The sequence below is a fragment of the Triturus cristatus genome, chromosome 8 (assembly GCF_964204655.1).
Source record: "Triturus cristatus chromosome 8, aTriCri1.1, whole genome shotgun sequence".
Lineage (NCBI taxonomy): Eukaryota > Metazoa > Chordata > Amphibia > Caudata > Salamandridae > Triturus > Triturus cristatus.
In genome coordinates this window covers 1,118,197,876-1,118,223,007 of record NC_140591.1, presented here as the reverse complement: position 1 = coordinate 1,118,223,007, position 25,132 = coordinate 1,118,197,876, and the positions used below count along the sequence as shown (strand labels likewise).

Sequence of the window (25,132 nt, the reverse complement as noted above, 5' to 3'; positions counted from 1 at the left end):
TAAGCAATTTTGAGGATTTCGAAATCAAATTCAATAAAGCTATCTCATCCCTTAATTTCACAACTCACTCTCTCGAGCGCATAGAGTGCCGACAAGGAAGTTCCCTAACCAAACTCACCCACGCCCATTGTATGCAAACATCTTCACTATCAACATGTTGAAAAAATACTAACTTTCATAAGGAAACACAATCACATACAATGGAAGGGTAACAAGGTTTTCATTTCACAAGACTACTCCAAGTCCGCAGTAGAGACAAGGAAATACTTCATCACCTTGTGACCAAGCCTGAAGGCAACAAACGGTCAGTTTTCCTTTGCAGGCCCAGCCAAATACGGAGTAACATACCAGGGTATTTCTCAAATCTTCACCGACCATAATGCCCTCATAAAATTGCCGGATGACAAAGCTGAATCGGATATGGACACTTCCTCACACAAGGTGGCATCCTCAGCAGACAAGCACTCACTCAATAATGTCTGCAAAATCGCTGAAGTCTGATTACCAAGTGCCTCATGCTGAAATGTTTCAACCAACAGTATTTACTTTTGCTTTCTTCCTGTCGCTGTTTTCCAGAAGCTTATGTCCACAAAGAGGGAACTTTGATGTCCTGCCTGATTAATCTTGGTGTCTAAGTACCTAAAAATTTAAAGTATTCTAGCCAACACACTCTGTGTGGAATTGCCTCAATAAAGCAGATGCAAAATTAGCTACTTCAATATCCCAACTGCTGACTGCAAATATAAGGTATGAATATTTACTACCAAACGAAAGGTGAGAGTCATTGCTAAATCAATGCCTTGATATGGTATGCTCTCCAGTCTTAAGGTTTCTCAGGTTATTTAATATTAAATGCTCATTTTGTCAGATTGCTTGTTTTACAACCACTAATGTTATGGTTAGAGAAGTACAGCTAGGAGATCCTTCCCTATCAGCCCCTCACATTGCTTAATGTAAACTTTGTAATATCTTCACTTATCTGAAATGGGAGCTAATCACTCCTAGTCATTCTGTTCTAAGTTATAACTGTTGTATGATGTGAAGTTCATAAACTTATTTCGATAATAGTAGTATTTACTTTTTTCTGTTTTGCTTGTGACCATCTGTTTACCTGGGGAAGCGTTTTCTCCTCTCGCCATTCCTGTTGTACACTTTGGGGGGTGGGTGAGGTTGATACATGGGAGGTTACTGAGATGGGTGGCAGACTCTTGGGTTTAATGCTACAGTAGTCAGGATCCAATATTGATTGTGGCACGTCCCTCACAAATGGCTACACTCAAAAGCCATTACGAAGTACAAGTTTAGGTAGTTGGCGGAGGACTGTGCCTTCTTAGTGAGTTTCTTGTAGGTGGAATGATCTCCCGAATTCATTGGTTGGTTCAAATAGTGTGTTTATTCATTTTTTCACACATAGAACAAAAGACAGCCGACACGTGTTTCGCCCATTTGGCCTGAGGGCTTTTTCAAGGCAGAGGGTTGTGGCTGGTAATCCAGTTCTGTGATTAATGTGTGTAGCGGTTTCTGCAGTCCCAGCGACAAAGGGAGGGTTTGCTTGATCATTTTTATTTTATTTATTCTTGAGTAGCTACTGTTTGCCTTCACTATTACTATTATTATTTGTTTACACTTTCAAAAGGAAGTCCTACTTCTTAGGAGTGAGCATTCCACCCACAATGGACATAACAGAACTCAACTGTTAGTAGAACTTTGCAATACAGGGTACAACATGTGGATCTGCATTCATATCAGTCACACCGCAACCTCTTAACACGCATTATTAAATAAATCGCACTATACACTTAACTTTCTCCCTCTCACTTACAAACAACACTTCAACGCTATAAACCCAATATGTGCCGTAAAGGAGCAATGAAAACTAAGACCCACACTTATGGCAAACTCTAAGCAGAACATAAAGATATCACTAAAAGTAAAAGGTATCAATCATCCTTTAAAAAAAAGGAAAATCATTCACTACTTATACAAATTAGGAGGGGACTTCATGCTGCTCCATAAAACCAAGATTGACTCCACACATGGCTCATCATTCAGAAAAGACCAATTTAGCGATATAGCATGCTTCCCCCACAGTTGGGAAGAAAAAAGGGGTCCTAACTTTGATCTCTAATAAGTCAAATATAGATTTGGTGTTCAATCTATCTGATAAACAAGGGAGATGGATTATCTCAAAACCTAGCAAAAACAATAATGACTTCTTTGTGGTCAATGTCAATGCACCTGCGGCTGATGACCCAACCTTCAGAATGATCTTTCGACCCAACCTAAAGCAATCCCGGATACTGTCACAATCATTTTTGCAGGTGATTTCAATCTCCCAATGTACCCAACATTAGATAGAAATTCACACCATACATACCGACTTAACAAAAGCCATAGGGCCCTAAAGAACCTCTGCTCTAGACACAATCTAAATAACACTTGGAGAACACAAAGTGCAGATGGACGGGATAATACCTTCTACTTAACCTCACACAACTCGTACTCCCGACTCCTGAATAGATTACTTACTAATATCAGGAAACTCCATTAGAAGGGTTGACCAAACGACAATTGAACCAAGAGTGATCTCCGATCATTCGTGCATTACTCTGTCAATCATGGACACTTCACCGGACATAAAACATACGCATTGTAGAGTTAATGACGAAATACTTAAACATCAACATAATGTGCGGATTATTGAAAAATCCCTACAGAACTTTCTCAATGAAAATAAAGAAAATGACTCCTATGACCTCACTAGATGGGAGGCACTTAAGGCCACATTAAGAGATGTGATTATTAAAATTATATCTGATATAAGCAAAGAGGGTAAAAGCAAGCTACTGGACCTAGGGAAACAAATGAGTAAATTAGAGAAGCGCCATACCACCTCTAAAGACAAACATATACTAAATGATAAAAAATATGAATACAACAAAATTTGAAGCACTAGAGCAAATATCTGGGTCAACAAACAAACAAGTATTAGACTTTGCGAAGTGAACCAAGAGGGCAAAATTCTAGCAGCATACCTAAAAAACAGATTACAAAGATACTCCATAAACGCAATTAAAGACATCAAAGGTCTTGTCCACACTAACCCGAATAAAATCGCTGATATCTTCAAAGATTTTTACCAGCAACTTTATACAAACAACACTTCCATTGATCACAAGAAATGTGACATATACTTAAACAAGGCCAACTTACCCAAACTAACAGAAGGAGATAAAAATTATTAATGGCCCGATAGCAAAAGAGGAAATAGCCAGCGCTAGCAAAAAGCTCAAAATAGGTAGAGCACCTGGCCCGAATGGATATGCAGCACCGGAATTATCCCACCCCTATTAAAACTTTGCACCCACTTTGCCAATATTGGAGAAATCACAGGCACCCCGCTAAGGATATCATAACTGTGATCCCCAAAGAAGGGAAAGACATTACGCTTCCAAAAAACGAGAAAGCAGTCGCTTTAATCAACCTAGACAGCAATATCTATGCCATGATACTTTCCACTAGGCGTCAAAAATACATATCTAAACTCATCCACCCTTCACAAGTTGGATTTCTAAAGAACAGAATTTTTAGCGACAAAACAAGATTACTCTGCCACGTTATTGAGTAAGTCACACTATCAAACACCTCTACAGTAGCGATTACACTCGAGGTGGAAAAATGATTGATAAAGAAGATTGGCACTACTTAAATTCGGTCCTGGAGAAGATTAACTTATTTGAATTTTTGATACGAATGATAATGGCACTTTACCACAATCCGGTAGCTAGAGTTAGAGCCAGGGGTACTATTTCTAACACATTTTGCCTGAAGCAATGAGCCACACAAGGCTGTACCCTCTCGCCTCCCCTGTTCCTCCTAGCACTAGAACCATTTTTCCATCACTTTAGGGATAATGCAAGGATATCCGGAGTATGGTTCAGTAACAACACAAAAAATGAATAGCTGCCTGTGTAGATGATATTTTAATTAGCACTAAAGACGCCCCCGGTTCCATTACCGCTTTAATGACTTAGATCCAGGAATTCATAGAGGTTTCAGGCTATACGCTTAATAAAAACAAGTCTAAGGTTAAACTTCTCAATAAAATTGGTAATGAAGAAATTCTAGGTAAATCGGGCCTCGCTTGGCAAACAAGTTGCATTAAATACTTTTGGATAGAATTCTCCAACTATCTCACTACCACATTGAAACATAACGAAGAGTCCACACTCAAGAAGATCAGCAAGCTTCTTGATGAATGGTCTCCTAAATTCCTTTTGTGGTGGGGAAGAGTCAAATCCCTCAAAATAATTATCACCCCTCTAGTTAACTATCTAATCAGTGTGCTCCCTATGATAATCTCTGACAAATTCTTAGCCACAATTGACAAGACCTTCAACAAATTCCTATGGCAAGACAAAAATCCAAGAATATCAAAAAACGTAGGCTCTCTAAAGATAAAGGTGGTATAGGCCTCCCTAACTTTAGGAACTACAAAAGGCATATTTTGTTCAAACAAGGCACTAATTGATTCCATGAGGAGTTAGACTACCTACCAGTCTGGGTGAATTTAGAAAAATCGTTACTAGATGGCAAACCCATTCACACATGCCTAACGATGGACACCTATTACTTCCCCCACTCTAAGTAGATCATGAATACTATTAAAAAGGTTATTCCAAGTATGGACTACCACTTCAAAATATAGATCCGCAACTCCAACCCGTCATCCATCTGGTTCAACCCCAAAATTAAAATTGATGGACATTTGGTAATGTACCTGATTGGTCTGAGAAAGGAATTAACCTGGTTAAAGGCTTATTTGTAGGTACTGTCCCACTTCCCTTCTCAAATCTGCAATCACAATTTAAGTGGGATAACCTCGACTTCTACAAATTCCTAGGGCTCATGTTTCAACTATCTAAAAATCCAGTGTTAAAGAGTGAACCTTCACTAGCAAGACCAAACCTTCACTACCTAGCCTTATCAATAAGTTCGGCAAGGTTGGCCATATGGCGTACAAGCCACTATTACCAAAATCGTCCAAATCTCATTCGTGAAATGAGCAAAAATGGGAGGTAGAATCATCTAAAAGTTCTATTAAATTTGATTTGAAACATATCTACAAATCCCCAATCACTAATAAGATATCTTTAATGCTTTCTCAAACTAAGTACATGCTCATTCGCAGCTCCTACTGGACCACCGAAATATTACATTAACTTATCCTCAGACAAGTACCTACCTGCTGGAATTCTGGCGATCATGGAAGTAACCTTGCGCACATGCTCTTTTATTGCCTCACATTGCAAAATTTCTGGGATAACATTTTTAAGTTTATTAAAAGTATCCTAGCTATTAACCTCATTCATGAATTCTCCTGTATACTGTTAGGACAACTTGATCCACAAATAAAGAACAAAGCAGATACATTTCTTCCAAACTTAATGCTGACTCTAGCTTACAAATGAGTTCTAACTAATTGGAAACACTCCAGTATTGTCTCATTTCATATGTAATGTGAACAGCTCACATTACTTAGAGGAGAGGATAATACCTTGCTACAACTTATCCCTGGACGTCTGAACAACAGACCTATGTGGGGCTCGCTTGATGTCCCTCCCGTATCATTCAGACCACCATAAACTTCTAAGAGTATCCCACTATGGCCTGATGTCCATGACTCAGTGTACATTTCACTTGGGTTTTGTATTAATAACCTTCAGCAATGTATCCTTTAATTAATTCAACTTAGCTCACTCGTACTCATTCTCTCTGTGTGTCAATTCAAGGTCTAATTTTTTTTCTACTATGCGGTCATAAATGAGAAAAGCATATGTATTTACTGCACAGTTCTAACTCCTTCCCCTTTTTCTTATGATCCTCTTTTCCTGCTCCGATTGTGCTTGACATGTTCTGTGATACAATGGTAAAATGGATTGCAGTGATGGGCACATTGGGTTACTCATTTATTTGCATTATCAAACTGCCCTTGAGTGTGTTTATCTTTTGAAAAATTAATAAAGATTATTTGAACAAAAACTCAATAAGCAGATTTGAAGTAAAACAAAAAAATAGAACTGATAGGCCAGAAACAGAGGAAGAAGTAAAAGAGAAACACATGGCAAGAACTCTGTTAGGTGCAGTAGAAATGATTGCATCCTTTAAAGCATTTACACATATGAGAGGCGGAAGCTGCAATGTAAAGAAGGCTAACGACAGAAAAATGGAATAGCAACTATCAAAATAATAACGTGGAATGTGAGAGGGATGGATAATTATACTAAATGACGTACAATCCTCTCTTATATTAAGCTATTGCATGTAAAGATATTATTTAAGCAGGAAACGCATTTGACACTCAAGAAACACGCTAAATTACTAACTGAATGGAGAGCTCAGCTGCGTTCACCTGATGAACCGTCGCTTCTCTGAGTCATTTAGCCTACATACTATCCACTTTTATTTGCCTTAAGCATAGTGCATTGACAGGAGGTATTTGCTGTCCTCGCAGTAGTGGGAAATATTATTTGGGCAGACTCAGGCCATCCCTAAGGGCGGAGGGGCCAAGTCTCCCAACCTTTTTTGCAAACATGAAGAGACCGTCTGTCAGGCTGAACTAAATACGCTGGCTGCCTTAGCAGAAATGTACCTGGCTGATTTTACAGCCATGCAGGCGTTATCTTGTCAGCCCGGCAAAGCGTTTGGAGGTCCTCCCCCTCATGTCTGGGTGGGGGGTGCCACTGATAGACTCGGACCTGGGCGCCTCAGTTTTTAGCTCAAAAGAGCCCAGGACGATCGTCACAGTGTGGGGTGGGGATCAGCAACTCCCGCTGAGCCCATCCCTCTCCATGATGAGAAGGTTACTGCAGAGAGGAGATGAGTGGAGGCGGCAATCCCAATTCTCCTGGAACCTCAGAGGCTTCCATCCCACGACCCGAAATTACTGTTGTGGCCCAGTAAGTTTTTCTTTTTTTATACGTTTGGTGTGTGTGTATGTATGCTGGTGAGCATTTACTATCTGTCCTCTATCCAGGTGAGTTGCAGTTGAGCTCTCCTGCGGTACTCAGGTATAACGTACACCACACATAGTCTGACTCTGTTAATGTTGTTATTTCTATTGCACAGAATGTTCACACATTTTTTGTGCTGAGGAGGATCCATTGTGATGCTTTTCCAGAAACACACTCAGAGTCGAAACGTCGACAACATCAGCAATAACGAAGCCACAAGAGATGATCTCCAAGTAAACCCTCAAAAACTATTGCTCCCCACATATCCTCTGATTCAGACTTTACACAGAGCCCTTTGCTTGTGGCATCAACTAGATCAAGGAGCTCCCAGCTACCTGCTTTAAATGCTATAGAATCCAATACAGGTGCTACTGCAGTACCACAATTCGGCTTACTTTCTACAAATCTTCCATATCTTTTTCTTTCCACTGCCCATGCATGTATACAACTTTGCATTAGGGTGTATCTGGAGAGTTGAGAAGAGGTTGCTGGTGACTTGAAGCATCTGAAGTAGTTCATAGGTGTGTTTCCCAAAGTGCATTGGGCATCTGATGGTATATTTTGACATAAGTGCACTGGGCACAGCCAGCGTGTGGTAAACTCTGGGAACATCCAAACTTAATTTTCAGCAACAATATGTTTTAAGGGCATCTGGAGAAATGAAACCTTAATTGTCTAGCGTGCCTTCCATTAGTTCTATGTAATATTTTTAAGTTACAGATTTATGTTAGGGTCTTGGTACAAAACACAATCTGGAGCTAGTCCAAATTCACCAAGTGGTTGAGTCAACCATCTATGTTTTACAACAGATACCTCCATTCTGGATATGGGGTGGGAAAGGAGGGAGGGGTTCTGCATGTTCGGGGGAAAATTTGCTGCGTATCTGGTTCATTTTTCTCCAGTGTTAGACATATCCACTTATTCACTACACGGTCATGGCTGAAACGCTAACATCCGGCAGACCTATGCTGTTTCAGTGTTTGTCCTGGAACATCAATGTACTCTTAGGTACGATCAAGCATAGTGCAGTATTTAAAAGGGCAAAGCACAATGGCACGGACGTCCGGATGCTCCAGGAAACACACGGTATGGGCAGGCATTGCAACTTAGTAGCCTGAAGTAGCTATCAGAAGGTATACCACTTTGATTTGTGTGTGGCTCCAGGAGAGACGGAATAATGCAAAAGAATCCTTTACCTCTTCAGGTTACACATACACAGACTAACCAATGGGGCTCATATGTGATGGTGTTGGGCACCATTCTCCGACATCCACCTGACACCATTACATGACCATGTCCCCTTCCCCACTGCCACCTCAAATTATTTTCTTTTCTCATTAGGTTCGATCCTCCTTGCCTCCCTAACCTACCCCCCCTTCCCGTGCTGTCAATGGTGGGAATTTTCAATGGATTTACGGGGATATACTTAGATCCCCAGGGGCCTCCTAATTGCATTAGGGCAACAACTAATCTCCTAGCATCCTTCGGAATGCCCTATTATCTATGTGATATTTGCCACCACTTGTACCTAACAACGTGTCAATACACATTCCTCTCCTGGCATGTCCATTTTTTCCTCCCAGCCACCGATGTGAGAAATGTGCCCAAATGCCAGATACACCTGCGTAGTCTTTCCGATCACGCACCTGTAGAAGTTATGATAGACACAAGTACAGGTGGCATCTCAATACATAGTAGCTCGAAAGAAAAATTCAGAGAACCATTAAGAGAGGAAATCGCGCAATACTTTTTGTTAAAAAATGCTCGGTGACTTTCCAACTGCATGATGGGAGGCGTTTAAAACCATAGCATTCTTTCCTACATTAAGCGTCAAATCCTTGACAAAATCGACAAACGGTGCGGATTTAATACAGTGCTAGCAAAGTACCTTAGATGAGCCCTCTGATGCCAACTTTCAAGAACTCAAATTTATGAAACTGCAACATGATCAATCAATGCTTGGTGCAGCAAAGTTGATTCAGCAGGCCTTACAGAGCCAATTTTATGAACATGGCTGGCAAGTTATTACCCTGGGTCTATTATTGAGATGAAAGCGATCGATATAGCATAGGGATCAAAAATGATTATGGTACGGCAGTAACTCAGCCAGATGAGTTATGCCAGGTATTTGCAATTTTTTATCAGCAACTATCTATGGCTTCCACGGGGCTGAGCAGCATGACTCCTTTTTGGGACTTATTAGCAACCCTCCTCTTAACTAACATGCCTTTCCCATTCCGACTGTGCTAAACTGGACAATGAAACTACTACTGACAAGCTCTCTAAGGCTATCACCCAGATCAAAACACAAAAAACCCTGGGTCACAATAGCTTTTGTGGTGAATTAGTTAAAAATATTTTAGTCTTTACGCGCAGAACCACTGCAAAAACTTTTCAGTCTTTTGACAGACACAGGGCTTTTCCTAGGGAATCTATGCTATTCCACCATCATTATATTACTAAAGCCCAATCATGGAGAGGGCCTCCTGTAGACCAATCTCTCTTGTCAATAGTGAACCCACAATATTAGATCAAATCCTTGCCAATCGCCTAGTGACGCTAATTCACAACTGGTTGGGCAAGATCCAAGCAATTTTATAACTCACAGTTCCACCAGTCACTACGTCAGAAGGGTAAATAATGCCATCACACTTTCCCACAGGCTTGATGATCATCTCCTGGCATTGTTCCTGGTAAATTAAAAAAAATGTCTTTGATAGGCTTCGCTGAGACTACGCCTTTTTCCTTCTGCAAACTCTAAATCTTTGATCAAACTTTCTGGCACACGTTAAGCTGTTATACACTAGTGTTACTAGGGAAGTAGAATAATGGCTCTCTTTCCACCCCTATCAAGGTACAGAGTGGAACTTATCAGGGATTCCCCCTATCTCCCCAACATTTTGCGTTAACCATTGAGCACCTGGTGGATTGGCTTCACCAAGACACAGCAATAGAGACCATGCCTACATGCCTGAATTGGAAGACAAAGTTTCTCAGTATATAGTCAATTTTCTTAAACACCTCTCTCACCCAATGGTTTCGGGCTCAAATGCGGAACAGATCCTAAATGAGTTCAGTTCACAATCTTTGCTCAGAGTCAAATGGGATACATCCTGTGAGTTGCCTTTAATCCCTGGAGACGGAGATCCGCTCAAATAGTTTAAAATTCTTTTAAATATTTAGATATGCATATTTCACCCTCTTCGACGACAGCCTTCCCAGGAAAATAGTGACCATGCTGGAGCGTCTAAATTGCAATTTGGACCATTGGAACCCACTCCCTCCCCTCATTCTGGGCAGGGTTGTAATTATCAAAATGCAAGCACTCCCTCGATTACTATACACATTGCAAAATTATCCTTCCTCTTTTCCATGTACATTCTTTAATATTCTAACTGCTATTCTGAAATTCAATTTTTTTCCTTGCAAAACGTGCCTCCCTATGTGTTTATACCAAAATGTTAGGAAGCTTGGCAGTGACAGACCTCCTCTCTTACTACTGGGCAGCCCAACTCCTTGTACTCAATGAATGGTTATTCAATACCAATGGGGACCTGGCTTACTTAACCAAGCTTTGGGCACTGGGGAGATACACCCACTTCACTATATTTATGGAGGACTCACACCTAGGGACCTCCCCCGCGGTGACCAGAACTGCCCTAAAACCATGGTCCAACACCATGAAGCAGATACATTGGCTGGGGCGGCTTACTAACGAAACCCCGCTGCTGCGAGAAACAGAGCTCTCCAAGGTCAAGGGACTGCTGATTTCAATGGCTGGGATAGGCAGGGCATATCAACTTTAGATAGCATTTCTTATGCATCTTACCCTCAAGTCTTTCATGGAATTACAAAACAAATTTTAGTCTAATTCACACCCAATTCTACAATTTTTTTTCAACTCCGACATGCCTTATTCCCCGATCTATAGCAATTCCCAACTACCATTTAGTCGATGTCAAGATCACAAAGGATTATTTGGATCACAAACACAAAATTTCAGGCTTATACAAATCCATAGTAATTAATACACCTGGCACATTTCACAAGGTATGGGAGGCCTGAGAATCGGACGTCGGTCCCCTGGAGGACTCAGGTTGGCAAGAAGCATTAGCTGCACCTAGGGAAATTGCAATTACCGCCAGATTCCACCGTATGCAATTTAAATATTTGCATCAAGTGTATTACATGAGAGAAAAACTGTGGTATATTAAAACAAGACCTTTCTCTTTTATGCCTCCGATGCCGTGCTCGGGTGGGGAGTATATACTACACACTGTCAGTGCATAGCCCCGCAGGAATTTTGGAGGGCAGTAGAGAGGATCTGTAATGAGGTGATTGGTTCCTGGATATTCCTAGATCCAAGTACTACAATACTACACATAATAGATGATCTTGGCCTCTCGAGATAACAAAAATCTTCCTTGGGGTGGCCCTGGTCGTTGCCAAGCACAACATGGCTCAGTGTTGGCAAACATGGCTTCGCTGTGGATCTCAAATTGGACATGTGGCCTAAATGAATTGCGGGTGTAAGAGAGTGAGGGGATGTCCAAGCAAGCCACTTCGGCCCTATACCGAGGAATTGATGACTAAACAATATTGATGGGCTGTCAGCTGAGGACCATGATCAACTATTGCATTTGTGGGAGTCTTGGTAATTCAGTCAAGAGAGATTACTTTTATTGATTAAGTTTGCATTTAATTTACTCTTACTATTGTTGGCATTCATCTTGCTTTCCTGGAGAAAATGGTAGTGGCGCCTTCAATATATTTCCAACTGTATTTCATATGCTCCTTTACTGTGCAAAATAAAAACTAATTTAAGAAGAAAGGTTCTCCTAAGGAAAAGTAGGAGTACTAAGGGGTGGACCCTCTGGTGCCTTGACATTACTCCCTGTGTTTCACTCAGCCTTTCCTGGTGACCAGGTTGCTATGGCTGCTGTATCAAAAAGTGTGTCACTAATGCTCATGGCATCAACTGTGGAGTACTCCGGTGACAGGTAGAAAGCCCTGCTGGTGCTTTTGCACACACTCATATGCAGCAGGTGCAAAAGCCCATCAGATGCTACAAACACCATAGTGAACATCCAAGAAAATCATTAATACTACATTACAAAAAGAGGATGTATGTCTTTTAGTGAAAAAATGTTTGCATTGGATGCAGAAAGTGCCGGTAACAACACTTTAAACTATATTAAGTCTACAGACTACTGAAATGGAGCAACTGAGTTTTGAAAAACAAAATTCAATCTGGTCACACAAAATATTAACCAACTGAAAAATGCATTGTCAACTAGCTTGTTATTCTGGCATGTTTAGCTGATTATTCAGCTAGATATATTGTACCACGATGGGATGTAAAAATCACGTTAACTGATTGATAGTTCAGTGCTTTCAAGAATATCTTTTTAGGTGAGGTGGTCTGTACCCATTTTTAGCAAAAAAAATGAATGAAACCTTTTGCCACCCTTAAAGCCTATACTGCCCTTAACAGTGCTAAAACCCGAATCACAATTTACAGAAGCGACACTGCCAGAAGTAAATGGATTGGCCACTCAGAGTGCCCACAATGTGAGGCATTGTCAATCACAAAGAAAATAAGTAGAGTGGAGCCCACACCTTTCTTTCCAGCCTTCAATAATCATGGCTTGCAACTTTTAATCAATCAATCAATCAGCTATTTGTATAGCGTGGCTACTCACCTGTGAGGTGAGGGTCTCAAGGTGCTTGGAGGATGGGGTGGGGCTACTGGTCCGTCCGGTTGAGGAGGTACAGTTAAAGAGCCAGGTCTTGAGGTCCTTCCTGAACTGTGTCAATGTGACGCAGCTTGCCCGAAGAGGAGGGGCAAGGTGTTCCAGGTCTTGGCAGCGAGGTAGGAGAAGGATCTTCCTACAGGCCTGGTCTTGTGGATCCGTGGGACGGAGGCCAGGGCGAGTTTGGCGGAGCAGAGTGGTCTGGCGGGTGTGTTGAAGTTGAAGCAGTTGTTGAGATATGCTGGTCCTGCAGCGTGGAAAGCTTGTAGGCATGTGTAAGGAGCTTGAAGGTGATCTTGTTGACTGCGAGCAAGTTGAGTTGTCTGAGATGTTGTGTCATGTGGCTGCGGCGGGGGCTGTCGCGGACCAGTTCGGCAGGGGCGTTTTGGACGTTCTGTAGTTTTCTGAGCTGCTTCTGGGTGACGCTGGCATAGGGTACGTTGCCGTAATCCAGTCTATTGGTGATGAGTGCGTGGGTGACCGTCTTTCTGGATTCTATGGGGAGCCACCTTAAAGTTCGAAGCAGGCAGAGCATGGAGAAACAGGATGAGGATACTGCATTGGTCTGGCAGTCCATTGAGAGTGAGGAGCACAGTATGATGCTAAGGGACAATATTTCAGTCCAAACTTCTCCATAGAACTCACCCTCTAAACCCATCTGGGCTAAGCTGGACAACTACTACCACCAGAAAGCCACCTTGAAACGCCCCTTTCACAGCTCTCTCTCCTTATTAGAATCTCCTTAACCATCATTCTTAACCAAATCCAAGCTTACAATCATCTATATATCTCACCTCACCCTCTTTCCATAATTACCAGAAGACGGTACTTGACTAATCACAACTTTTGAGTCTCTATACCCTAAAGTCGTCCTCAACCTAGTCAGGGGACTAAGTACAGCATAACACACACATTCTCTAAAGCATACACAGATCAGTTGTTACAACGCTTCCACACCTGTCTTGCTGGCTCACTATATAGTCCAGACTACCACACACAGACCGTCGTGTTCTCACCATTTGTATCAGCACTTACCTGCCATCAACATGGTGTCATATTCCACAATTCCCATCATTAGTACATCTGCAAAGATAGGTGTTGTGTAGCATTATCCCCCCGTATCAAGAAAAACAAAGCTACTAATGTGACTACGTATTCCCTCACTCCTTACCTCTATTATCCTTTAAGTTTATCTGTAATTACCTATGTTTATGCTATATATGATTTTATGTATGATTTTATTTAGGACTATGTATGATTTCATGTAGGACTTTTACATGCATACCCCTTCAAAATCAATAAAAGCTTTGAAATCAGTATGATGCCAAGGTTGCATGCGTGGTCCATGGGGGGTGAGAGGGGTTCCTAGTGCAACGAGCCACCAGGAACCTTCTTAGGCTGAGGGGATGGGTTCTAGGATGAGTACTTCAGTTTTTTCTATGTTGAGCTTGAGGCAGCTGTCTCGCATCCAGGTAGAGACTGCCTTCATTCTGCAGTGAAACTGATTCTGGTGGTTGTGGGTTTGTTGGTGAGGGAGATGATCAGCTGGGTGTCGTCGGCATATGAGAAGATGTTGAGGCCGTGGCTGCTGACTATGGCTGCGAGGGGGCCATGTAGATGTTGAAGAGGGTGGGGCTCAGGGAGGAGCTCCGTGGCACTCCACAGCTGATCTCTGCAAATTCTGAGAGGAACGGGGGGAGTCTAACTCGCTGTGTTCAGCTTGTCAGGAAGGAGTGCATCCAGGCCAGTGCCTTGTCGCGGATGCCAGGGTCGTGGAGTCTCGTGATTAGTGTGCAGTGGGAGACGAGACGTCCAGTAGAATAAGAGCTGTGGTTTCTCCCCGGTCGAGGAGTGAGCGGATGTCGTCGGTGGCAGTGAGGAGTGCAGTCTCTGTTCTGTGGTTGCTTAGGAAGCCTGATTGGGAGGTGTCCAGGATGTGGTTCTTGTCGATGGACTCGGCGAGTTGGGCGTTGATGGCCTTCTCGATGACCTTGGCTGGGAAAGGGAGATGGGTTCAGAGTTCTTGAGGTGAGTCGTTTCGGCGGATGGTTTCTTCAGCAGGGGGTTAATCTCGGCGTGTTTCCAGTTGTCTGGGTAGGTGGTGGTTTCGATGGTGGAGTTGATGGTGCAGAGAAGCTGTGGTGCGATGGAAGCGGCTGCTCTGTGTTAGATGCGATACAGGCAGGGATCCGATGAGGCTCCTGAATGGATGCTTTTCATGGTTTTGAGTGTGTGGTGTGTAGTGAGCGGAGTAGAGTTGAGCACTATCTGGTCTCTCTGGCATAAGAGCTGGACATTTTATCATACTCTTCTGAACAAATTGTGATTGTGTAGTCCATGTATAATCTATGGGTTTAACGCAAAAAATGATTTACTAAATAAATCCATAACCGGTCTTTACATCTCGGTCTTAATTCTGTTCAATGTCCAGCCATCGTGTCATTTGTAATCGCTTTCTATTTTCATCAATAATATGTTTTGGCAACTTTATTAAGTTGTGGTACAGGGGAAAAAAACATCAGCGCAAATACAACAATGTTTATTAAAGAAGTAACATCCAGGAGAGGTGCGTAGGTAAAATGCATGCAATTTGTTTTATGAGGTAACTATCTTAAAATAGTTTTTAAAAAAATAAAAAAATAAAAAACATAAAAAGGTACCTTCATTATAACCACGGATAATGTCAGGAACATCAACACCGTAAGCTCGTAGATGACAAAGGTTGGAAATACGTGAAGTCCTAAAGAGAAATAAAAGTAGCTATTTAGAAAATGGAGGAGGGAGCGCCAGAGTGTAAACCAGGGTGGCTTTAAATGTTAGAAATTGCATGATTATATAATACTGCTAATTATCAGATGAATTAAACAGAAACCCAATATTGTATTCCCTGCGAAGATGGAGCAGGTCTATTTTTACTGCACAGGTATTTACATCAGGAATCATTACATCTCGTCAACATAGGAAGTCACTGCATCAGGAGTAGTTTTAAATCGCGATTTCAGAGGTAAGTTATAAACATTTCCTTTATCAAAATTACATATTATATATTTATATATACACACATGGTAAGTAGGTTTATAATATATTGCAAGGTGGCAGTTGCCACTGTGTAGTTATAGTTAGGTCAAACTTCCACTAGGATGATCATTTTCTGTTTCGTTAATAACTTTTGTGCCGTATGATGAATTTTCACAAAACTGTCCCAAAAAAAAAAAAGGTTGATCCACCTCAACTCCTTCCTGGAAAGTTTCGAGGTGATTCATCAAGCAAGGGCTGAGACAAAAGAGGGGTTCCCAAATGCTTTTCCCCCATGCAACTTCCATGGGGAAAATTAGATAGCGATACAGAAGAAGGGGAATTCAGTATTTGCAGTTAAGACATGCACTATTAGCACATGTGAACAAGATAACAATAACAGAGCACCCCACCCACTCGAGGACTGGCTAATTACGGAGCCTCTTGAGGTGGGGTGGGGGGGGGGGGGGGGGGGGGGGGGGTCGGGGAGCAATATCTGTCACTTACAAGAAAGTTGTTGATAATTCCCCCGACATGGTTAAAAGCGGACCAGTAGATAGAATTGGGAGGAATGGAGGAGGGGGAATTGGAGGAAGCTCTGGAGTTTCTTCAAGAGATGGCACTCTGATCAGAATTTCGGTTGGTACAATTAGACATATTGCTCATATCATACTATACCAGAACTGAGGCGAGTGGCCTCAGATTTTTGTGCCTGGGGTGTGGGCAACAGGACAAATTCGTACATCCCTTCTGTTCCTTCTGGGAGGGTATAAGGAGGTTACAGATACTTGGATTGAGAAGTCGCTGAAGACAAGTCTTTAAAACATTTTTGGGGAGGACAGTCCACTTAGATGTATATCAAACTGTTTCACACCATTGAGTTAATGATAGCATAAAGAAATACAGTATGTAAATGGGGAGACCCTTCCATGCTGGATCTGGCCACTTAGAAAAATGACATGGACTGGTGCATAGTGGCAAAGAAAGATGTTAGGAAGGCAGAGGATGCCCAAAGAAGTGGACTAAAATGTATCAGCAATGGCAGGGCTACAGGGGGCTAAATACTACGGGGTAAAAGTATGCAGTGTATGGGAAGCATATTGACAAAAGCTGAATGTATTAGCATTAGAGGCACCCTAAAGTATATGAAACAAAGCTGGTGGTTATGCTATCTAAATGTGTTTTCTAGGGGAAGTCACAGAGTATTGTATTCTGTAAAATGCTGGTGTCTAATGCCTTGACTCTGGAAACTTTAATAAACTGTTTTTTTTAAAGAATAACACTGTAACATCTCAATGCACTAAAAAGGAAGGGGGGCTCACTAAAGTTATTTAAGATAAATTAAATGTCCCATGATAGCTTGAGAAATGTATTTATTTAAACTCAATGGGCACTGACTAAATGTCGAGTGAGTTATCTTCTGTAACTTTCTTTCTGGTGGATAACTGTATTTTCCAGTAGATTCCTCACCTTCTCAATATCCCTGGGACAGACTGGATCTGGAATCTTTTTCTATAGCTCTATCATGCTATTAGGAGGTGCTGGTGCCAGAAATGACGCCACAGTGATGTCCTTCGAGCCATAAAGTTCCACCTCTGTGTCCTGACATAAGTTTTCCATTGTTTGTTTCTGTACCTTGGTGGCAAGTGTGATGGGAATATCATAATTATTGACAGGGTGCAGTGTAACAACTAATTTGGAACCTTATTAAGAGGATTACCAGTTGACCAACCTTGAAGACAGAGGTGGGAGGGATCGGTGGTGGAAAGATGACTGCGTTGCAGATTTCGGCCATGAGGACATCCCTGCCAGGGCTGCTGTCATGAATTTCACCCTGGAGAAATTAGATTGTATGCCCTCCAGGGGTTCCTTATGTGCAAGGGCATAAAACACTTCAATACAAAAGATGATCCACCTTGAAAGTGTCCTCTTCTGTACCACCTTTCCCTTCCTGTTGCACGTATACTCTATAAATAGCGGTCCTTCACTTTGGATGTCTTTAATTCCGTCGATATAAAGTCTGACTGCCCTTCTTTGGTCCACTCTGTGGAGCCTCTCATTGTCCCGGGTCAAATGTGATGGGTGGGAGAAGGGACATTGGGGTCAAAGAAAGATAAAGTAGTGGACTAACCAAGATGGAATGGGGGAAACTAACTTGGGCAGTAAAGCAGCCCTGCTTCGAAGAACCAATTTGCAAAATAAAAAACAAGTAAATGGGTGAAGGACGCTCAGTGTTTGCAACTCACTGCCGCACCTCACTGAGGCTGACACAATAAGAAGACAGGTCTTAAATGTGACTAACCTTAACTTCCAATTATTCAGAGGTTTGAAAGGGGCACCAATAAATACATGTTAAAACCAGATTGAAGTCCCATTGCTGCAGCACAAAAGGGGTGAGAGGAAACCTTTTGGGGAACCCTTCAGAAACCGGACAACAAAAGGGGACTTGAATGAAGATAGCTGGTTCGGAAGATAGATGAAAGTTGTAAAGGCTGATTCTAGCTATCCCTCGACTGTGCCCACGGCACAACCCTGTCGACCCAACATTAATGCGAAGATGTCTGACAGATGTGCTCTTAAGGGACTCAAATTAATCTTGGCACACCATGCGACCAACCTGTCCCACCTTCCAGAATATACAGTTTTGGTGCATTCTCTTCATCAAAATGTAGGTGGAGGCTTAGAAGATTGGCGTGTAGCGCCTCCCCCCATCCGACTGGGAGGAGGTCTACTCTGAGAGGAACACAGAGTGGTGCAGGACGTCTGCAACCCATGTCCTTTTTGTCCAGTCTGAGGTGATTAAGATGTATTGCACCCAGTTTTGGCAAGTCTTCCTTGAGAGCCTGAGGAATCAAGGGTATGGAATAAAACAAGAAGAGGAGTGGAAAACTCCATCTCAACTGAAATGCACCACTCCACCCCCAAAGGATTCACAGAAATGGATACTGAAGGGCACGGAACTGAGGCAATGGGCATTACTGTGGGTGACAAGCAGATCCACATACGAGGTACGCCACAGAGTTAAGATGTACTGTACCACTTCTGGATGGACATGCAATTCATGGCCGGAAAGATAACACAGATGGCGTTCAGAAAGCTGGCAGATAGTTGGCAATTAGCCAAAGCCCTTGCTGATGCACCCATGCCTAGAGCCTTATTGCTTCCCAACAGAGGTGGGTTCTCATTCCCTTTTCTTTGTTGATGCATCACACTGCGATTGTGTTTTCTGATTAGATCAGCATGGTCTGGCCTCAAAGGGATTGTAAGACTGAATCACCATCAGTTTGTGCAGGTTGATGTGCAGAACCTGCTCCTCTGGAGAGCAAAGGTCTCTAATCTCTAGCGGGTGCAATTCCCACCTCAGGATGGAAGCATCCTTAACAAACGTGGGCATGGCCGGAGAGGGCTGGAAGGACATCCCTCTTCTAGCTTGTCCTCAACTGCCCATCAGGTATAGTCCTCTGTAGCGTCCAGAGTGATCAGAAGTGTATCCAACAGCCCCCTCCCCATTCTGAAACAACTTGCCTGCAAAGGCATCACTGGAAAGACTTCTTGTACCAGCGTGCGTTCAGGAGAAAGCCGGAAGCTAGCAAATCAAGCAGGCATAAGACCATCAGGAATGGAAGAAGTGCTCCTTCATGAAACAAACAAATCATATCCTGAATCTCCCAAATCCTCTAGGAGGGGAGGGTTGAAGCAATGTCTTATCCAGTACTGCTCCTATGAACAGGAGGTTATTGGAGGGTTCCAGGTGAGATTTGGGCACAATGAAAGAAAAGCCCAAACCAAATAGCAAATATCCTGTTGCCTGCAGGTGGTGCAACATCAATTCTGGAGACTTTGCTTTGAGCAGCCAGTCATCCAGGTATGGGAATACTGGGTGTAAGAAATTGGTCGTTGGTTGAGGAGGGTGTGAGCCCTTTTCAGACAACAGAGAATCCCCGTAGGGTGAACCACTAAAGTCACTTAATTAACCTGTGCTTAACCCTCTGGTAGCTTAGCAAAGAAGCAGCCAGGCTTAACTTAGAGACAAAGTGTAAAGTATTTATGCAGCACAAAAGCAGTAATATAGTGGCAACACAACACAAGAAAAATCCCACACCAATGTAGAAAGAATAGTGTACATTTTAATAAATCATTTGATACCAAAACAATATAAAATCATATGCAATTTTAAAAGTTTAGGTAAAAATAGGGCTTAAAAGAACAAAGCACCAACTATGGTTATCTGGTTACACTGGACCTGGACAAAGTCCCAAGTTCAGGCTGACTGCGATGGAGCGCAGGCCGGATACAGCGACCAGGTTAGGCCTGCTAAGATTTGCACCTTATGTCTTTAATGTACGGTGTTGCACCGCCCAGCGGCAGTTTAGAAGTGTGATGCGAGGTGCTGCCTCGAGAGGAGTCAAGCAGTTTTGGTTCTGATGAGCAATGCAGGGTCCTATGTTGAGTTGTGTCATGCAGGGTTAATTCTGATCAAGAGTTGCGAGGTGAGGTCCACGTTGAGTTGAATCACACCACAGCAGTTTCAATGAGGAGCTCCGAGGGCCACGATGCAAGGTCCTATGTCAGGCTGCATTGTGCTGCGTCAGTTCTGATGGGGACCACAGCTGGGCTGGCAGTGTACCTTTAATTCCCCTTTCAAGAATCCAGGACTGGGGAGGCACCTCTTGGGGGCACAGGACATACAGCAGGCAGAGTCCAGGTGGAGGGCTCAAGAGAGCTGGAGCCTTTTCTGTCCCTGAGACTCTGATCAGGACGCCAGCCAACTACACCTTGGAGCCACTCTGGTGGTCCTAGGTTCGAGATGCAGGTCCATCCATCAGGCAGTACAGCAGCAGAGCGTCTGGGCAGTCCTACTTCTGAGTCTCTCTCAGGCCCAGAAGTGATCTGAAAAGTGTGTCCGAGGGTCCAATATTTACACCTAGTGCCCATTATGAAGTGGGAGAAGAGTCTGGAGTTTTCCCCTACAACGATATCTGGAATTTCCTGTCCTGGTTCCAGGTTGTCTGGGGCTAGTGTGAAGTCCTTTATATGGGAGTTGAGCCAGTGGCTTTGAAGTGCAAGTGTGGTAGGTGACAGCTCTGCACCCGTATCAAGTCAGAGATGGCCCATCCTGCCAACAAACAGATCCGCTATTGTGATGCTGTCTGGGAGGAATACACAAACTGCCAACTACACCTAGCCATGTGATCTAGGAACAGGCAGCAGACACCAAATGGTTAGGATCAGAGAATTCAAACAGAGAGAAGTTGAATTTTCAGGATTGTGACTTAAATTCTGACTTTACCATTACCGAATTTAAAATTTCAATTCGCCCGATACCAAACTTGACTTTCCCTCCTACTCCCAGTTGAAAGGTAGCATTTATTAAATGCAATACGCCAACCGAATGTTATCCTATGGAAGAGGCAGGCCTTCCAGTAGTGAAAAACAAATTTTAGTTTTTCACTACCAAGATATGTAAAACTTAAAAATACATGTCCAACATTTTAATTACAATGCACACTACCCTATGGGCTTTTTAGAGCCTACCTTAGAGGTGATTTATATACATTAAAAAAGTGGATTGCTTCTTTCTTCACAGGACGCACACAGAGCATTCAACTGCCTCCCTTCATTCCCGCACCCAAAGACATCATGTGAGGCGTACCACAATGATCATCCCTCAGCCCCACCCTGTTCAACAGCTACATAAGCCCCCTCGTAGGCGTCGTCAGAGCCCACAGACTCAACATAATCTCCTGCACAAATGACACAACTGATCCTCTCACTCACTGAGGACCCGTCCAATGCCAAAAATAACTTGCGCGACGCCATGACCAACGTAGCAAACTGCCTCCAACTCAACTCCAACAAAACTGAAATATTGACCTTTGGGAAGATCACTTCTGCATGGGACTACAACTGGTGGTCTGTGGAACTCGGACCTACACCTATACCGACCGACTATGCCCGCAACCTCAGCATCATCCTAGACAGCCAACTAACCATGAAACGACAAGTCAATGCATTCACCTTCTGCTGCTTCCACACACTTCGCTTGCTCAGCAGAATCTTCAGATGGATCCCACCCAACACCTGAAAGACCGTCACTTTGGCCCGGATCCCCGGCCACCTCGACTGACGCAACGCCCTCTACGCCGGCATCTTCATCCAGCTCCTTAGAAGACTCCAGGCCCTCCAGAATGCTGCAGCCAGACTCACCCTGGATCTTCCCAAACAAATACACGTCGTTCCCCACCTGAGAGACCTCCACTGGCTCCCCATCCAGAAAAGATGCCAGTGCAATATCCTCACGCACACCTACAAAGCCCTTCAAGACCTGCCTATATTAACCATCGACTGAACTTCCACCAACCCTCCACACAACTGCACTCCTCTTCATTCACCTTCACACCTTCACACACACTCCCGCATCAGTTGCATAGGTAGCCGCTCCTTCTCCTACATTGCTGCCAAGACCTGGAACGACCTTCCCCGCCAGGTCCGCACCATCCTATCACTGGCTAACTTCAGAAAGAGACTCAAGATCTGGCTCTTCGATGCAGACACAGGACCCAGATACCACTAGGGGTGACAGTGTTGCGATTTACAAATGCTGCTTGATTTATTGATTGATTAAAAAGGGAGGTTTAGGCTTGGCAAAGAGGTTTGTTTGACAAGGTGAATTGGCAGTTTAAAACTGTAGGCAGACTGCAATGGCAGGCATGAGAAATGTTTTACAGGGTTACTTAAGTAGGTGGCACAATATGTGCTGCAGGGCCACTAGTCCCATTTAATTTAAAGGTCCTGGGTATATGGTATGCCACTCTACTAGGGACTTATAAGTAAATTAAAGGTGCAAGTTGGGTATAAGCCAATTTTGTTTAAAGGAGAGAGCAAAAGCACTTTAGCACTGGCTAGCAGTGGTGAAGTGCACAGAGTCCTAAGTCAACAAAAATGGGTCAGAAAACAAGAGGGTTAATGCAAGAAGTTTGAGGGTGATCCTGCTGAGAGGGCCAAGTCCCACATTGGGATTCTCAACCTCCAGAGAATTGCCATGATCACCTTCATGAAGACCCAAGGTGCTGATGTCACCCAGAACAGGGGGACAGCTAACCAGTAGTGAGATGACCCTACCACGAAAGGCAGATACCTCCTTTGGGACTGCAGGATCAGTATGTGGAAATACATTTCCTGCACGTCGAGGGACATCATCTAGTCTCCTGCTTCCAGTGCCCAAAAAATCTGAGCCAGGGATGGTATCTTGACCTTTTCCTTGCCAGGAACAAATTTAAGACCCTGAGTTCTAGGATCGGAAGAAGACAGCAATTCTTCTTGGGACCAGACAGCATGGGCAATAGCACGCATCACTTTTCCCCTAGAGCTTTTTGCAGTAGAATCTGAACCACCTGTAGGAAGATATGGGGATGATTTTCTGAAGGAAGGGATCTGGGGGAGGGATTTAGGAAGGGTTCTATTGAAAGAGTAGGTCATACCCCCTTTCCACAATGTGTAGGACCCTTTAGTTCCAAGTTTAATTTGCAGGACTCATTAGTTCCAGGTTTTGACCTTCCAGCCTGTGGAAATACAGACACTGGTTCCCCATGCCTCAACAATCCACACCTTCCTCAAAATGTCAACAGTAGTCTATGTCACTCTGGCACCACAGTGTGCAGAGAAATCCACAGGAGGCAAAAGGCGGAGTGAATTTCTTTTCACATCTCTCCTTAGGTTAATTTCTAGTAATACTCAAGAATTCTCTACACACTCAATCCCACTGTTGAGTAGTTCTACTTTGCAGCTAGGAAGGCAGATGAGTCATAGAAAGGCTTATCTGAATTTCTTAACGGAATTCTCTCCCCAGACCATTTTTTCAGTTAAGTCTGTGTTCCCTCTACGTGGGCTAAAATTTAAATACATAACTCTCTCAACTGTTTCTTGGATTGATATCAATGAAATATAACTTGAAATATGGGATGTTCTAGACTAAAATATTCGGATATTCATTCTAGTAGCTAATAATTTCAGACAACATAATTCAATGACAAAATAAAATTGAGGACCGTTTTGTTCAGAAGGACAAGTTACTTACCTTCGGTAACGCCTTACCTGATAGAGACTTTTCGTGACTTTCCACGCAAGAAGAACGGAGCAATCAAGCTGAGTGACTGTGGGGTGTTTAAACAACTAGGGCCCTTAAGGGGAGCAGTCTTGATATGAATAACTGATCCACAGTGAGGGGAGGATGGGTGGGTTGGTAAAGAATCTCCAAAAGGAGCATGTCTCTACCAGATAAGGCGTTACCGAAGGAAAGTAACTTGTCCATCTGATAGAGACGTTTAGCCACACATTCCTTACCTGTGAACAGATACCCAAGCAATACCATCCCAGGAGGAGGGACTGCGGAAAAGTTGAAACCAGAAAGTTCTGTAGGACCAACTGGCCAAAAAGGTCCTCTCTACGTACCGGATTGTCCAGGCAATAATGCAAGGCATCCGTGTGCAAGGATGCCCACGTAGCCGCCTGCCAGATGTCAAGAATCGGGACACTACGCTGGAGAGCCGTGGTGGCAGCTTTAGCTCTGGTGGAGTGAGCTCTGAGGCTTTTAGGAGGCTGCTTCTTTGACAGAGAGTAGCAGATCTTAATGCAGAGGATAACCCATCATGAGATGGTCCTCTTCTGTACAGCACTTCCGTTCTATGCTCCAACGTACCCCACAAAGAGTTGGTCATCCACCTGGAACTCTTTAGTTCGGTCAAGGTAGAACAATAATGCTCTTTTATGGGACCAGCCGGTTGAGACGTTCCTCTTCCTTAGAAGGATGCGGAGGAACATAGAAAGTGGGCAAGCTGACAGATTGCCCTTGATGGTAAGGGGTCACAACTCTAGGCAAAAAAGAAGCCCTAGTGCAGAGCACTATCATGTCTGGAAAGATGGTCAAGTAAGGAGGCTGATAGGAGAGCGCCTGCAGCTCACTCACCTTCCGGGATGAAGTTATTGCCACTAAAGAGGCTGCCTTGATGGTGAGCAGCCGGGGCTTGAATGGTGCACACATTTAGATATGTGAGGACCAAATTAAGGTCCCACTGGGACATAATGAACGGAGAAGGGGGAAGGGGGAAACAAATGTGTAAGCACCTTCAGAAATCTATGTACAATAGGGGACTTGAATAGTGACGGCTGGTCTAGCAACAGAAGCAACGCCTATGGGGCCGAAAGGTAGCCATTCAGAGTGCCCAGAGCAGAGCCCTGCTGAGCAAGAGACAGGAAGAAAAGGAGAATGTCAGAAAGGGAGGCAGACAAAGGGTCAATAGACTGTTCTGTACAATATTTACGAACTTTCTGCCATCGGCAGGAGTATATCGA

General features: G+C 43.3%; 1 protein-coding gene across 3 annotated transcripts in view; it reads right to left on the bottom strand.

The window, feature by feature from the left end:
- The window catches only part of SLC9D1 (solute carrier family 9 member D1), a 444,459-nt gene that overhangs the window by 65,135 nt on the left and 354,192 nt on the right, over positions 1-25,132 (bottom strand). For all 3 annotated transcript variants that reach the window (XM_085622704.1, XM_085622705.1, XM_085622703.1), the window contains exon 11: positions 15,427-15,506. In XM_085622704.1, the coding sequence (XP_085478830.1) occupies positions 15,427-15,506 (80 nt within the window). The remainder of the gene's footprint in view (positions 1-15,426; positions 15,507-25,132) is intronic.